Consider the following 13,776-nt stretch of genomic DNA (forward strand, 5'->3'; position numbering starts at 1 on the left):
TGGGTCTCAAAGCGCCATCTGGGGAGAGCTGGGCATGCACAGCGTCGCTGACGGCTTTCGTTGGAAGCCGAAAGTGTCTTTGACGACCTCTGTCTCAGAACCGAAGTGATTCATTTGCTGCGCTACTGCAGTCTGCGTCCTGGGGACACGGTCGTCCTGTGGCGTCGCTCTCACAAGCGCAGTGGAAGTCGGCTTCACAAGATAGACGAAAGGATTACGCATCCGCATGCCGCTGTTGATGCCGTGCCCAATGACATTCGTGCTGGCCGGGCTTCTCTTTTTGCAGAATGGGTATCAAAGAGCCATCTGGGGAGAGCTGGGCATGCACAGCGTTGCTGACGGCTTTCGTTGGAAGCCGAAAATATCTTTGACGACCTCAGTCGCAGCACATAAGTGGTTCATCTGCTGGGCTATTACGGTCTACGGTCTGCGTCCTGAGGACAGGGCGGTCCTGTGGCGTCGCTATCACCAGCGCAGTGACAGTCAGCTACACAAGATAGACGAAAGGATTACGCATGCTGCTGTTGTTGGCTTGATCAATGAAATTCGCCCTCGCCCGCTCTCTCTTTGCAGAATGGGTCCCATAGCGTCATCCGGGGATAGCTGGGGATGCACAGCGTCGCTGACGGCGGTCGTTGGAAGCCGAAAGTACCTTTGACGATCGCTGTCACAGAACAGATTGCGGTCTGTGTCCTGAGGACAAGGCGGTCCTGTGGCATCGGTGTCACCAGCGCAGTAGCTGTTGGCTACACGAGATAGACGAAAGGATTATGCATCCGCATGCCGTTGTTGCTGCCATTCCCAGTCATCTGCCGGTATCAAAATCAAAGCAGGGATGGCATGGTGACCCAGCAGGAGAGTTATAGAGTCCCGCTTAAGATAACCAAATATATCCGAGTCAAAGCCACACCCAAAAACACACACTCGGAACAACATAAAGAGAGAAGAACCGCTAGAACTAATACTCTTGTCAAACGCTATGCATGGAAAGAAGGTACATTCGTTAGGTTGGGGCACCTAAAAAGAATGAAAAATAATGAGCCCCTGCCAGCTCCATTTGCTTACAACAGGCCTAATTCAATTTGAAGAAAATTTTCAAGTGGACAATTCTCAAGATTCACTTGCTATACAGGAAGACCTGAATACATTGCACCGGTGGTGCGAACAGTGGCACAAGAAATTAAATTTACAGAAAACAGTGCAGATGTGTTTCATTTTGGGGCTAAATTTCATCGCGAACTGACGAATGACACGGAAAAGGGACAAAACAAGCGCTGTTTCACGAGGGAAAAGAATGTACCTAATTACGTCTATAACATAAATGGCCACTAATACGAAACTCTTCTCGAATATGAGTATTTAGGTGTGTACATCCCATCAAAACTATGTTGGCATCGACATGTTGATTATGAAAGCTTGAAAAATGTTGGGTTTTTTGCGCCGTAATACGAAAATGTTTCCGCAAGACTCTTGGAATTTATGATTTAAAACATATTACGTATGCGCTGGAATATGCATGTACTGTACGGGACCCGCCGACGAAGACCGACAGACAAAAATTAGAAAGATTCCAGAACTTAGCGGCCGCCTATGTTGCTGGGAATTATAGTAGATACATTAGTGTGCCTGGCATAAAACAGGAATTAGAATGGGAGCTCTCTGAAGTAAAAAGGACAAAGCTAAGGCTTAAATTTTTTATAATGTATATTACAACAGGATTGCTATTCATTCTTCATTCTTCATTTATTCTTCAACATTATTCAACATTATTCATCCACACTATAGACCCGAGCGGGTTGATCATAACCATAAAGTGAATGAATTCAGATCAAGCACTGATTTGTTCAAGATGTCGTTTTTTTACTCGCACTGTTCGAGAATGGAATGCTTTATCTTCATTTCTTTTTAATGTTACTGACAATGAAGTGTTTTCATTGTCATTGTGACTGCCCTTGTAATATTTTTTTTTGCTTTGTACAACGTAAAAACTGGCGGGGGTTTAGCTCTGGTTAAACCTGGAGTGACGAGATAGATACAGCTGGCCGAGTGCCAGCCGTCGGCAGCAGCAGCTGCTTCGCTCCACTTGGCTGGTCACGTGACCAACCACGTGACGAACCACGTGATTAGCTACGGTGCCGTGCCGCACGAAGCTGCTCCGCACCACGTGACTAACCACGTGACAGCATGGCGGCGCCGCCACGCTGAAGGCTCGAAATGCTACCGTAATGCAGCTATCGCTACAAAAGCTACATAGCGACCTACAGCCAGGGGAGCGGGCCCGGGGAGATTCCCCTGATCTCCCTTGGGACGTAGAGGAAAGGAATGAGTGAAATGGGTTACGGGAAATGCGAAAAGTGTAAAAGGGTTTGTATCGGACCTGCAGCTACTTGCCGTCGAGTGCTTTTCGTGGTTTTTCAGACACCGGAAGTATGTGTGGTGTGATCCGGCCAGTAGAGGCTTAGGTCGTCAGCCTATCGGCCCTCCGGCCCTCCGGCCCTCGGCACCATGACCTGACACCTCTGGGGGACCCACCTGTGCTTCCAACCAACCAACCATGCACTTATTTCCTCCCCTAGCTTGATACACGCCTACTGAGGAGGGAGTATTCAAAGCTGGGCCGACTGGGCCACAAACCAAGAACGTGGCTTAGGGGAGATGCCGGAGGCCTACTCCGCCGGTACTCCACAACATCGACGGTTTTTGCACTGGTTGCACTACGCCCCCTACCTCGTCGAACCGCAGTGGCCTCTAGAGCCCCGCGATCAGCCGTGAGGCCGCTTCCCTGAGACATCGCTGAGGGAAAGTCTGCACTTGAAGAAATAAGAACTCGTCGAAGGGAATTACGAAAAAAAACGTAAATACATGTACTTTTGAGAAAGATTTCAAGAAACACGCCTTTGGGAAACCGATTGCCCGTTGTTTATGAAAGGAAAACATGGCGTACAGAGCGTATGTATATCTCCGGTAGATTTTCCCGCGTCCAGTTTATCACTCCGCGTGTGATTTTAATGTAAAGAAACTCCTTGATCAAGCATATAATTAACATTTTTTTCATTTGATGCTTGGTGCGCAGTGTCAGTCAGTCAAGAGCCCGATGCTTTGATTATGTTCTGCTAGGGAGTCGGAAGCCCTTTTTTCGTTCTTGGCGTCACGCTGATTTTCTTTGAACCACCTTCAAAAACCGCGTGTCTAGCCAATATAGGCTGCGTTGCATTCTTTGCAATGAATTATGTAGATGCGACCAGGGTATCTTGTCTTCACAAGCGTGTACTTCACACGTGTGAGGTGATTTTTGAGCTTGCCATAAAGATGTGGGCCAATTGGATGTCATAGTCAGCTAATATTCATTTATTCAATGTCCTTGATTGCGCCCAGAGGGCACTACAGTAGGGGGTATGTTAGAAAAAGTGTTGTGCAAAGCAAGTCAGAATCGTCAAAACAATCATCCCGAACAGCAAGTCGTTAAGGTAACAGTGCAACAGTCAAGAGAGAAGTCTGTAAGCGGGTAAGCAGCCCCGACACGAAAAACTCGCCAGCAGTATACTGAGCTAAAAAAGCAGGAATACAATCATTACACTGAAGCCCGTATATGCTGCATCAGGAGAACTGAAAAAGTGTCGTCAGTAGCTGAGACGACATATTGTGGTAGTCTGTTTCATTGTTGTTTTTCATGAAAAAAAAGAAGATTTTTCTGCAGATGTTCGGCAGGCTATTTCGCGTATTTTTGAACTGTGGTCTTTTTTGGGGGGCGAGATAAGCGTAGGTCGGTTTGGATAAAGATCCAAGTCAACTGACGCCTTTCCTCGCGCTATTTGCTTCAGCAGTGTGAGCCTAGAGACGAAATGGCGTGTTTAGGGAGGTTGCCAAGAAAGCTGTTCTTTCAAAGCGGTAACGCTAGTGTTATACGTGTAGGAAATAGTCACAAATCCTGCGGCCCTATCTTGTACAGCTAATTTATTTATAAGTATAGTGTGATTCGGGTCCAAGAGTGCGGTGGCATATTCTAGGATGGAGTGAACATTAGTAAAATATAAAGTTTCCTGAACATCACGAGGTGAAGCCCTGAAAATGTTCTTGTTGGAATTAAGTACACGGCCAGCTTTCATAGTAACATATTCTACGTGTTTATTTCATGTGAGGTTTAAATAAAATATTACGCCAAGGTATTTAATGCTATCAGCCAAAATTAGATTTACCTTCTCTAAGTGATACATTGCCTCCACACTTGTGCGCCTTCTGCTGAACCGGATTGGGGCGTTATTGACCACTAGAGGGTGACACCGCGTCGGTAAATAAAAAGGCACGCATGACTCCATGGGCTAGTCAGTGCGTGGTATGCCCTCGACCGGCGTGTTGTCCTTCACTCATGGCCAGGAAATGTTCCCGGCCCTGATTATCACAACTGGCGATGAGCGATAAGCCACGGTCACGTCTGCGTTATCCGCCCCCCTGTATCGGCCATGCCTGTTGTCTTGAAGGTGGAACCATTCGACGCGGTTACGTCGGATTGGACCGATTATCGTGAACGGGTGTAACTGTACTTCGCAGCGAACGACATCGCTGACGCGAAGGAGACTGCTGTGTTTCTGACGGGCTGTAGATAAGAAACGTACTCGCTGCGGCGGAGCCTGCTAGCCCCTACGAAGCCTGCCAGCACCACCTTGGCTGCAATTTTGGACGCTCTGAACAAGCACTACTCGCCAAAGATATCAGAGGTTGTGGGGAGTTTCAAGTTTTTTCTCGACACCGGCGAGACGGAGAGTCAGTTAGCGACTCCATCGCATCGCTAAAGAAGATTGCCGATGACTGCAAGTTCGCACCGTTTCGTGAGCGGATGCTGCGGGACCAAATCGTGTGCGGAATAAATGATGTGACAATGCAGACTCGACTGCTGGAAACGGCAAATTTGGAGTTTGAGACCACAAGGATTACCGTCATTGCCATGGAGGCTACATGGAAACATTCCCGTGCATTATGTACTCAGTTACCCCAAGCGACGCCAGTACAATCCGAGGAGTCTGCAAATGTTGTGAAAACCAAGCAGCATAGAAGTGGGTCCTGTTCCCGCTGTGGGCGGAATCATCAGGCACCCCAATGCCGTCACGTGAGCAGCGTTTGCTTCAAGTGCGAGCAGAGAGGTCATCTGGCCAGATTATGCTGATCAAGCACGTTACAGACTGCAGAAACGAGGTTCCAGAATGGACCGAACCTGTCCGCAACCTGGACGACGAGCTGGTGACGACGGAATACAGGCCGGAGAAGGAGGAGCGTACGACCTATGGACGTTAGAGCGGCCGGGCCAGGGCCAATGTGGGTTGAAGTTTCCATCAATGGGGTGACGCTGGACATGGAGCTTGATACCGGTGCCAGTGTGTCAACTATCAACGAGAGGAAGTTTACGCAGCTGTTTCCCTCGGCAAGACTGCAGCCATCGGAGGCCCAGCTCAGAGGATTTTTCGGCGACACGAAGACGGTGGTAGGCGAGTTTGTGGCAACCGTGAAGCTCGGTGAGAGCGAATGTGTGCTGCCTTTGTTTGTTGCGAACGCCCGTGCCCAACGCTGTTCGGAAGAAGTAGGATGAAAGAATTTCAGCTCGGAATCGGCAAGCCAGAAACAGTCAATGCTGTGAAGTCCGTGGAAGAAGTGGTGAGTCAATTCCATCAAGTATTCTCGGAGGGACTGGGAGCCCTTAGCGGCGTGAACGCCCAGGTAACTGTGCAAGAGGGTGCTAAGCTAAGATTTTTTAAGCCGCGGGTCGTCCCGTTCGCGCTACGAGACAGAGTTGCAGAGGATGGAGCGTGAGGGCGTCATCCGCCCTGTAAAGACGTCCGAATGGGCCGCGCCCATCGTTCCCGTAGTAAAGCGGGATGGCCGCGTACGCCTGTGCGGCGACTTCAAGATGGCAGAGAACACGTGGCGGTGCTGGAGTCGTACCCAATCCCGCGCATCGAGGAACTGTTTTCAAGGCTAACGGGGGGCACAAAGTTTACATAGCTCGACCTTAGATATGCTTACCAGCAGGTTAAGCTCCACGAAGACTCTCAGATATTTCTCACCATCAACACCCCGAAGGGCTTGTACCAGTTCACCCGACTTCCGTTTGGGGTGTCGTAAGCCCCGGCTTAATTTCAACGCAAGATGGAGAACGCAAAAGCAATGGGACGCTTTTCCCCCGATGTCTCGCGCTGTGCCAAGACTGCCCCCAGCCCGTAAGGTGAGGCATCTGTGATCAGCACAGTCGGCCTTGCAGGGTCAAAATGTGCTAAAACTCAAGCGGACGTAAGCAGCTCTTTGCTTTCGTGGAAAGCTTGCTCCTCCTCAGACGTCCAGCACTACCGAGCCCCTGCCCCCAGCAAGCAGTTCAGGGGGTGCAACACACTAGACAGGTTTGGCATGAACCGTCTATAAATGTTGAACAGGCCCAAGTAGCTCTGTAGCTCCTTCACATTCCAAGCCCTGGTGCTGCCAGCACGGCTTCGGTCTTGGTTGAGTTCGGTTGAAGACCGGCTGCACTGATGACGTGCTCCAGATACTCCACCTTAGGTACCAGGAACTCGCATTTACAAAGCTTCTGCCGCAGCCCGGCTCTCCTCACTCGCTTCATGACTCGGCACACGTTAGCCCAATGGTCGCTGTCGTTGGCGCCGTTTACCAGTACATCGTCAAAGTATACCGTGACAAGGTCAAGATTGTGCAGAAGGTTCTCCTGACATATCCAAGCCGGCAGGGCAGGTTGTGGCGCCTGACTTGTCAGATCAGAGTTCTGAAATCTCCTGTCCAGGGGTTACATGTTCTTTGTCTTCTCTCCGTTTGTGTGTATTCTGCATCCGCTCTTTTCAAATCCATTTTACTTCTCTCATCCTTTTTTTTCTTTGTTTGGCAACTTGTCGGCTCGGTGCATGAATTATATTGTAGAAGCTTGGGCAAGTTGGTTGGTGTGACATGGTTTTTTCAGCAGCGCAGGGGACAAAGGACGTGACAAGTGCGCAGACACGGCGCTGACGGCGCTGACAGCGCCGTGTCTGTGCACTTGTCACGACCTTTGCCCCCTGCGCTGCTGAAAAAACCATGAATTATATGCTGTCTGCTGCCGGGCACTGCCGCTCAAGCCTTCTAAGGCTTCGGCAGGCCCGCTTTAGTACTCTAATGAGGAAATAAACATTATTATTATTATTATTATTATTATTATTATTATTATTATTATTATTATTATTATTATTAATTATTATTATTATTAAAAGCTGAGGACCCAAGGCAGCCAAGGGCTGCAGAAGGTACAGCGTCTCCTCGTCAAAGACCTTTCCCCACGCCTCTCGGACGGGGCACCAGGGTTCGTCGGCCTGTACAGCGCTACTACCCATAACTCAATTGCTGACATTGTTACACGTAATCACCTTATAATTGTTTGGTTTTTTATTAACTTTGGATGGCAGGGATGTGACGTTACTGATCACTAGAGGGCGACACCGCGTCGGTAAATAAAAAGGCACGCATGACTGGGCGAGTCAGTGCGTGGTATGCCGTCGGCTGGCGTGTTTTCCTTCACTTCCGGATTATCACACGTATATGATTACATTTCGAAAAATTAAGTTTCATGCACCATGACGTGATACGATTAATGTGTGTTTGTAGCTGAGCAGCATCGGCCTGCGTAGCTATGTTTATATATATATATATGACGCAATCATTAGCGTATAATCGTATATATGAGGTGACGTTAATACGTATGTCTTTGATGTAGATTAGAAAAATTAGTGGTCCTAAAACTAAAGAGTAGTGGTCTGGGGTCCCTTGAGGAACCCCAGACGTTACGGATGACAAATCAGATTCGTAACCATTGATTAAAACTTTCTGGGAGCGACGTGATATATATTGTTCTATCCATTTGAGAATTGAGGGGGTAGACCAATGTATGAAAGTTTAAAAAGTGGCCGAGAGTGCGGGATGGCATCAAAAGCCTTTTTTAAAATCTAATAAAACACAGTCGGCTTGCATGCCGCAATCAAGTGCAGAAAACATGTCGTTAGAGAAATCTAAGAGCTGAGTAACGCAGGAAAAGCCTGCCCTGAAACCATGTTCTGTATTAAGAAAAAAAATTGTTAGCCTGCAAGTCATGGATTAAGTTGGAGTAGGTGACGTCTTCTAATGCCCTGAAACTCATGTGCACACAGGTGAGGGAAGTAGCTCTATAATTCCAGATAAGGCAGCGACGACTGGCTCTGTGTACCGGTACTGCGTTGGCCACTTTCCATTTTGCGGGCAACTCACTTGTTCCCAACGGCTTATTAAATATGACAACCGGGAACCTGGCTACGCTTGTCGCACAGGCCTTTAAAACAGAATAGGGAGTAAAATCAAGACCAGAGCCTGAGTTTGGCTTTAGGTCAGTGAGCAATTTATTTATTCGTTTATAGGTTGCGAAGATCTTAGACACTGAGGGCAGGTTGTAGTTCGGCGGATCTTGGTTACCTAAAGGAATGGGAGTAGAAAAAACGGATTGAAATTAACCGTCGAAGCAGTCATCTTTCGCGACGTCATCAGTAACGTAGCCTAATTCAGGAATAATAAAGGAAGAGGGAAAAATTTCAGTTACTGACACTGTCGTGCAGCCATGATTATGTTCTATGATTACTTGGGCTTTTCAGGTGTGGATTAGGCTGGCAAGAGATTGACGCTGAAGCAGCTAAGTAACAAAATATTCAGTGTAGCAGTGCGACAGTGAGCATGTTATTTACCACGAGAAGCAGATTTGCATTGAGTCGACTGAATCAGGCGGAATAACATCATCTGAGGTGGCATCATAGATAAAGCGTTGCCCGCTGGTCAATAGTTTGTCGAAACGGAGCTTGTAGGATAAATTGTTTGACTTTGTGTATTCTAGCAGTTTTTGCGCACAAGCTGAATAGATGACGAAAAATGGTCGCGAACTGCAACATCGGTCCTCTTCAACTTATATCTCAGAACAAGAAGCCTTTCTTTATCCTTGAATTTGACGAATTTCACAACTATAGGCCGGTTTTTATTACGCTGGTAGCAGCCGATCCTATGAGCTATTTCCACATCAACGTTGTCGACAACTAATTTCATATATTGGGGCCACATAACAACAACGGCATCCACAGATTGTGCCCACATCTCGGACTAATTGATAGTCAACCCAAAACAAAGCAAGTTACATCTGCGTGATCTGTTTTCGGCATCGCCTGTTGCTGTCTTCAAGGATGCAATTCCCTCTGGTATCTTAGTCAAATTACGGTCGCGTTGTAATGACACGGGCAAGGATGGGCATGCAGTATCTGAGATTCTTCAAGGCTTGTTAGTGTTAGCCTTTCTGAAAGTTTGACAAACTCTGTTTCACTCCTGTTCCACCTTTGCTGCAGCGAGGTCAAGCTGGAAAGCAGCTGCTGCTTCTGCTCTTGCTTAATACGTCTCAAAGCCTCAAACAATGATGAGTATTCACAACAGTGAGTGTGCGGGCTACCTTCATACCCATATGTTGGGCCAGGGTTGGCCTCAACGTTACCAGACAAACAAATAAGCAGAGCTACAAAACCAATGCGATGGAAAAACAGACAACACCTCAAGCGAGTATTACGGAAATATTTTCTACAAGGTTAGAGTTTGAGCGAGTTGGTTTCGATATTCGATGACTACTGCGCAACGGACGGGACGTAGACGGACACAACACTGTTGGGTCCCTGCCTGTGTCGTTCTTCTACGTGCTTTTCTTGCGCCGTATTCATGGAAAAAAATTTCTAATTTAAATGGGGCATGGCACCGCAAGAAGACAACTGTTAGAGGTACGCAGGCAAGAACAGTTGTTTAGCAAGCTAACCTGGGCAGCAAAAAACGGTGACACCATGTTCGGCGCAGTGTCGTTGACACCACGGGCATAGGAGATGGCTGCGCGTTTCGTCTTGCATATAGCTCTGCCTGGATAGGCTGCATCGCGTCGTTCTTGGGAGCGGAGCACTTGAACTGGGGAGCCGTTTTCTGTGATGTCCTCACAGAAAAAGAAAGTGAATCAATGTGATTCACCTGTATGCAATCTGCAGCACGCAATGCCTTGCTGCGAGTCGCTCAAAGGTGAACCAGGCCACCAACGGCACGTCATGCTGTTTACGCCTTCACTGTTTCAAACTGAAACGTAAGGTAACATACTGGAGCGGTGTACTATAAAAAACCTTTTTGCGTTTAAAAGATTTCCTTAAGATGTTAACATTCTAACCAGCATATTATTGCCGGTATTAATAATAATATTAATAATAATTGGTTTTTGGGGAAGGAAATGGCGCAGTATCTGTCTCATATATCTTTGGACACCTGAACCACGCCGTAAGGGAAGGGATAAAGGAGGGAGTGAAAGAAAGGAAGAATAGGTGCCGTAGTGGAGGGCTCCGGAATAATTTCGACCACCTGGGCATCTTTAACGTGCACTGACATCGCACAGCACACGGGCGCCTTAGCGTTTTTCCTCCATAAAAACGCAGCCGCCGCGGTCGGGTTCGAACCCGGGAACTCCGGATCAGTACTCGAGCGCCCTAACCTCTGAGCCACCGCAGCGGGTGCGCTCCTTAAATTTGCCGGAGCCACTTAGGGAACCTAAGTGCAAGTCATGCGAAAGCATAACAATTCGATTCAAATTTCATTTGAATTCCATTTTATTCCAATGCTACTGAAATCTAATTCCAAACTGTTCTTTTTAGTTGGTGCAGTTCATTACTGGTCAATATTTCGCACTTCCCTCCCCTGATGACGCCATAATGCGGCAACCTATGGCGATTCTAGTAATACCGCCAATTTCATGGCAGTACCGTGTTTTCGTATCGATGAGCCATTTAATGACATTGCGTCAGCACTTGAATTTTCAGCGATTAGAAATCGCAATATATAGTAAAGCAGAATAGTAACAGGCAGATTTTAGGGGCCCCACAGCGAAGCAAGAAAAAAGCTACCTGCGCACTTACAACACTTTGAAAATAGAAATAAGTGCGTAGCGCATTCTGACGCAGTTTCGCTAGCAGTACGTAGCCTTATATTTCAAGGTTCACTTCGCCAACTACGCACTAATTTACTGACTACCTCACAGAATGTTTTTGTCGAGAATGCGAGCTTTACCATGGTTTGGTAAACGCTATGCACACAAAAGTGCCCTGTTTCTATGGTTCGGCGTAAAAAGCGCCGCGCCGAAGGACCATGAGCTTTTTCAATCCATACATGTCAGAACAGTGTCACACAGTCAACATGCGGAAAGTCGATGACGTCCAGACGGGTTTAGGTCGCATGCAGACGCGTAGAAGTACACCCATCCTCCGCAGCCGTTAGCAGAGGCTCTAGTGGACCGGCACCGGTTCGTACAGCACGCACCGTGGGCTTCTTTTTTGCCGTTTTCTTTGCAACTCATGGGCATTGAAGTAAGCGGGAAAGCGTGACAAGTACTTCTACTCCATCATGAAGCAAAGAGCATACCTTCTAATGTAGAAGCAGTGGTGACATCTTGGACTGAGCGCTGAGGCAGCACTGCAGGCGGAGTATTGTATTCAGACACCGCAAACAAACGTGTTTTGTGAGCCGGAATTCAGCTGACGTATACCGCCGCAGAACCAGCAGCTGGGGCACGTGTGGTCTCTTCGGCAGCAGCTCGGCACCCAGGGCGGCATGGCGCGCCACTGGTGCTTCACGCTCAGCCTGGGCGCCATCAAGAATTTCGTGGACGCGCTCTACAAGAAACTCGTCTGGGTCACTGGCTACGATTACGCCAGCCTGCAGGAGGTACGCGAACTTTTAGGTTTAGGTTTAGGTTTGAAGGTTTATTTCCACAACTAGGTGTTGCGAGGACAGCCAAGAAAAAAGCTGTATAGACAGCTTGAAAGGTCCTGGCTTCCTCTTACAGTGCAGCATTGACGGCGGCAGAAAAGGACATCAAACAAAATGTAAGGAAAAAAAAACACGTATGTTCAGTACATAGAACGACACATGTACGTTCAGTACGCAGTACATTGTGCATGTAAAGGAAAAAAGAACTACTTTAGGTCCAAGAGCCTATAAAGGCAAACGCAGAGAGGAGAAAATAAGGGACAGCAAAATTGACACATCCGCTCAAAATGGTAATAGCAAGAAAAAAGAACTACAGGAACAATTGGGGCAATTCTTTCAGAGAAATATTGGAGACATCAAGATTCTTGTGGCAGTACAACTGGTTCAGAAGTGTCGGTAAAGTATGCTGCAACATTTGTTTACCATAGTTTGTGCGGCATTTCTTAACATTCCAAAGCTCTGCTGCGCGGGTATCATACACAGTTCTGCTTTGCTCTAACCCAGCAAGTGTAAGTAAGGAGTCATCATTTTTCATTATGGCGAGTTTATATTTATGGCACAGCCTATAATTATACATGGATTTCATTGGAATAACGTTGTGTCGGTGGAAAAGGCTCGCAGTGTGGAAGAAATACGGCACTTTACATGCAATGCGTATAATACGTTTTTGTAAGACTGAGTTTGTAAATATTTTCGGCTGTTGTTGTTGCCCACACCATACATCCGTAGTTGGCTATGGAAGAAAACAAAGAGTGATAAAGTAACATGTTGCATGACGTAGGAAAATTAAAGCAATAGCGGCGCATGATACTAACTGTTCTGGAAAGTTTCTTAACGAAACTAATTGGTCACGCATTATGCATACGTGGTGTAAAAAGAAAAAAATTTGTTCCCACTGTACTGGCCTTTCCCTTGGAGTCCAATTTCATTTCATATGTAATCTGTATGCACAGCAGATTTTCATTGCACCATCAAAGATTAAATGCAATCTCTGTGCTGGCCTTTTCTCAGTATCCTACTTTGCGCTTTGGTCATTCCGAATATTTACGCTTGAATCTTTTGGTGTTAAAATTTGCTGCAGCAAAGCGAATATCCCCTGTCACCATTCTTCACCACAGCAGAGAGTGCTCCGAATTCAAGACAGCTGCCGTGCACCAGCCATACCCGCTAGAGGAGTCCTTTTCCTCTGTGAGTTGAGGGCAAGCTATACTCAGCACACGACACTGCTTGCTTAGGTGGAACAAATTGTCTGTACCGCCTGAGCAGAATACTGGTGTAGCGTTTTTGTTTTTTGTGCGATAGCACTTAGAGTGGCCACTCACCGAACTGAGCCGCTGTGTGTTTGCGTGTTTGTCTTTTTGTTCGTTTTTCACAACACCATGTTTTGCCCGAAAGGGCACCTTGACCTAAATGTGATGATGCTTGGAGCCACTACAGACCCTTAGCCCCCATTTTGAAGCCGTCATCTGCATCGTGGAAGTTGTGAGGTGGAGGGTGAAACCTTGAACCGTGGCCGCTGTGGTCTTGGTCATGATTCCGCCTACGGGTCCCCTGTCTATCTGCCCCTGGTTGGGGGGGCGGAGGCTCCGGGACTTCCTTGTGCTAAAAACGGTTAAACACAGGCGACTTATTAGGAACCGTAAAAAGACACGTATAATACGGACAAACTGACATCAAATAAACTTGATCTGTACCTGAAAACGTCCCGCACCGAAGTACCTCTGGACATGACTCGCCCTCACTCTGACCACTTCTCACAATTCCTTACTCTCACTCCCTGAATAGAAGTACTCCAGTAGCCTCAATGTCTGCCTTCCTGATTGTTAAAATTCTTAAAATTAACCGAGAAAAACTACAGAGCCAAAAACTCTCCTCAGGTGACCTATCTGTAGAAGTTTCAAAGCAGGAGCACAGTGACCTCCTACTGAAACAACTGCAGTTTACGGACCTACATATGAC

The 13,776-nt window shown here is 47.3% G+C and overlaps 1 protein-coding gene across 1 annotated transcript in view; it reads left to right on the top strand.

Moving 5' to 3' along the window:
• LOC144122864 (uncharacterized) overlaps positions 1-13,776 on the top strand; it is a 968,996-nt gene that overhangs the window by 889,947 nt on the left and 65,273 nt on the right. Inside the window, exon 6 of the mRNA XM_077655844.1 lies at positions 11,602-11,772. Coding sequence (XP_077511970.1) covers positions 11,602-11,772 — 171 coding nt within the window. The remainder of the gene's footprint in view (positions 1-11,601; positions 11,773-13,776) is intronic.

This window comes from Amblyomma americanum, chromosome 3 (genome assembly GCF_052857255.1).
Source record: "Amblyomma americanum isolate KBUSLIRL-KWMA chromosome 3, ASM5285725v1, whole genome shotgun sequence".
Classification (NCBI taxonomy): domain Eukaryota; kingdom Metazoa; phylum Arthropoda; class Arachnida; order Ixodida; family Ixodidae; genus Amblyomma; species Amblyomma americanum.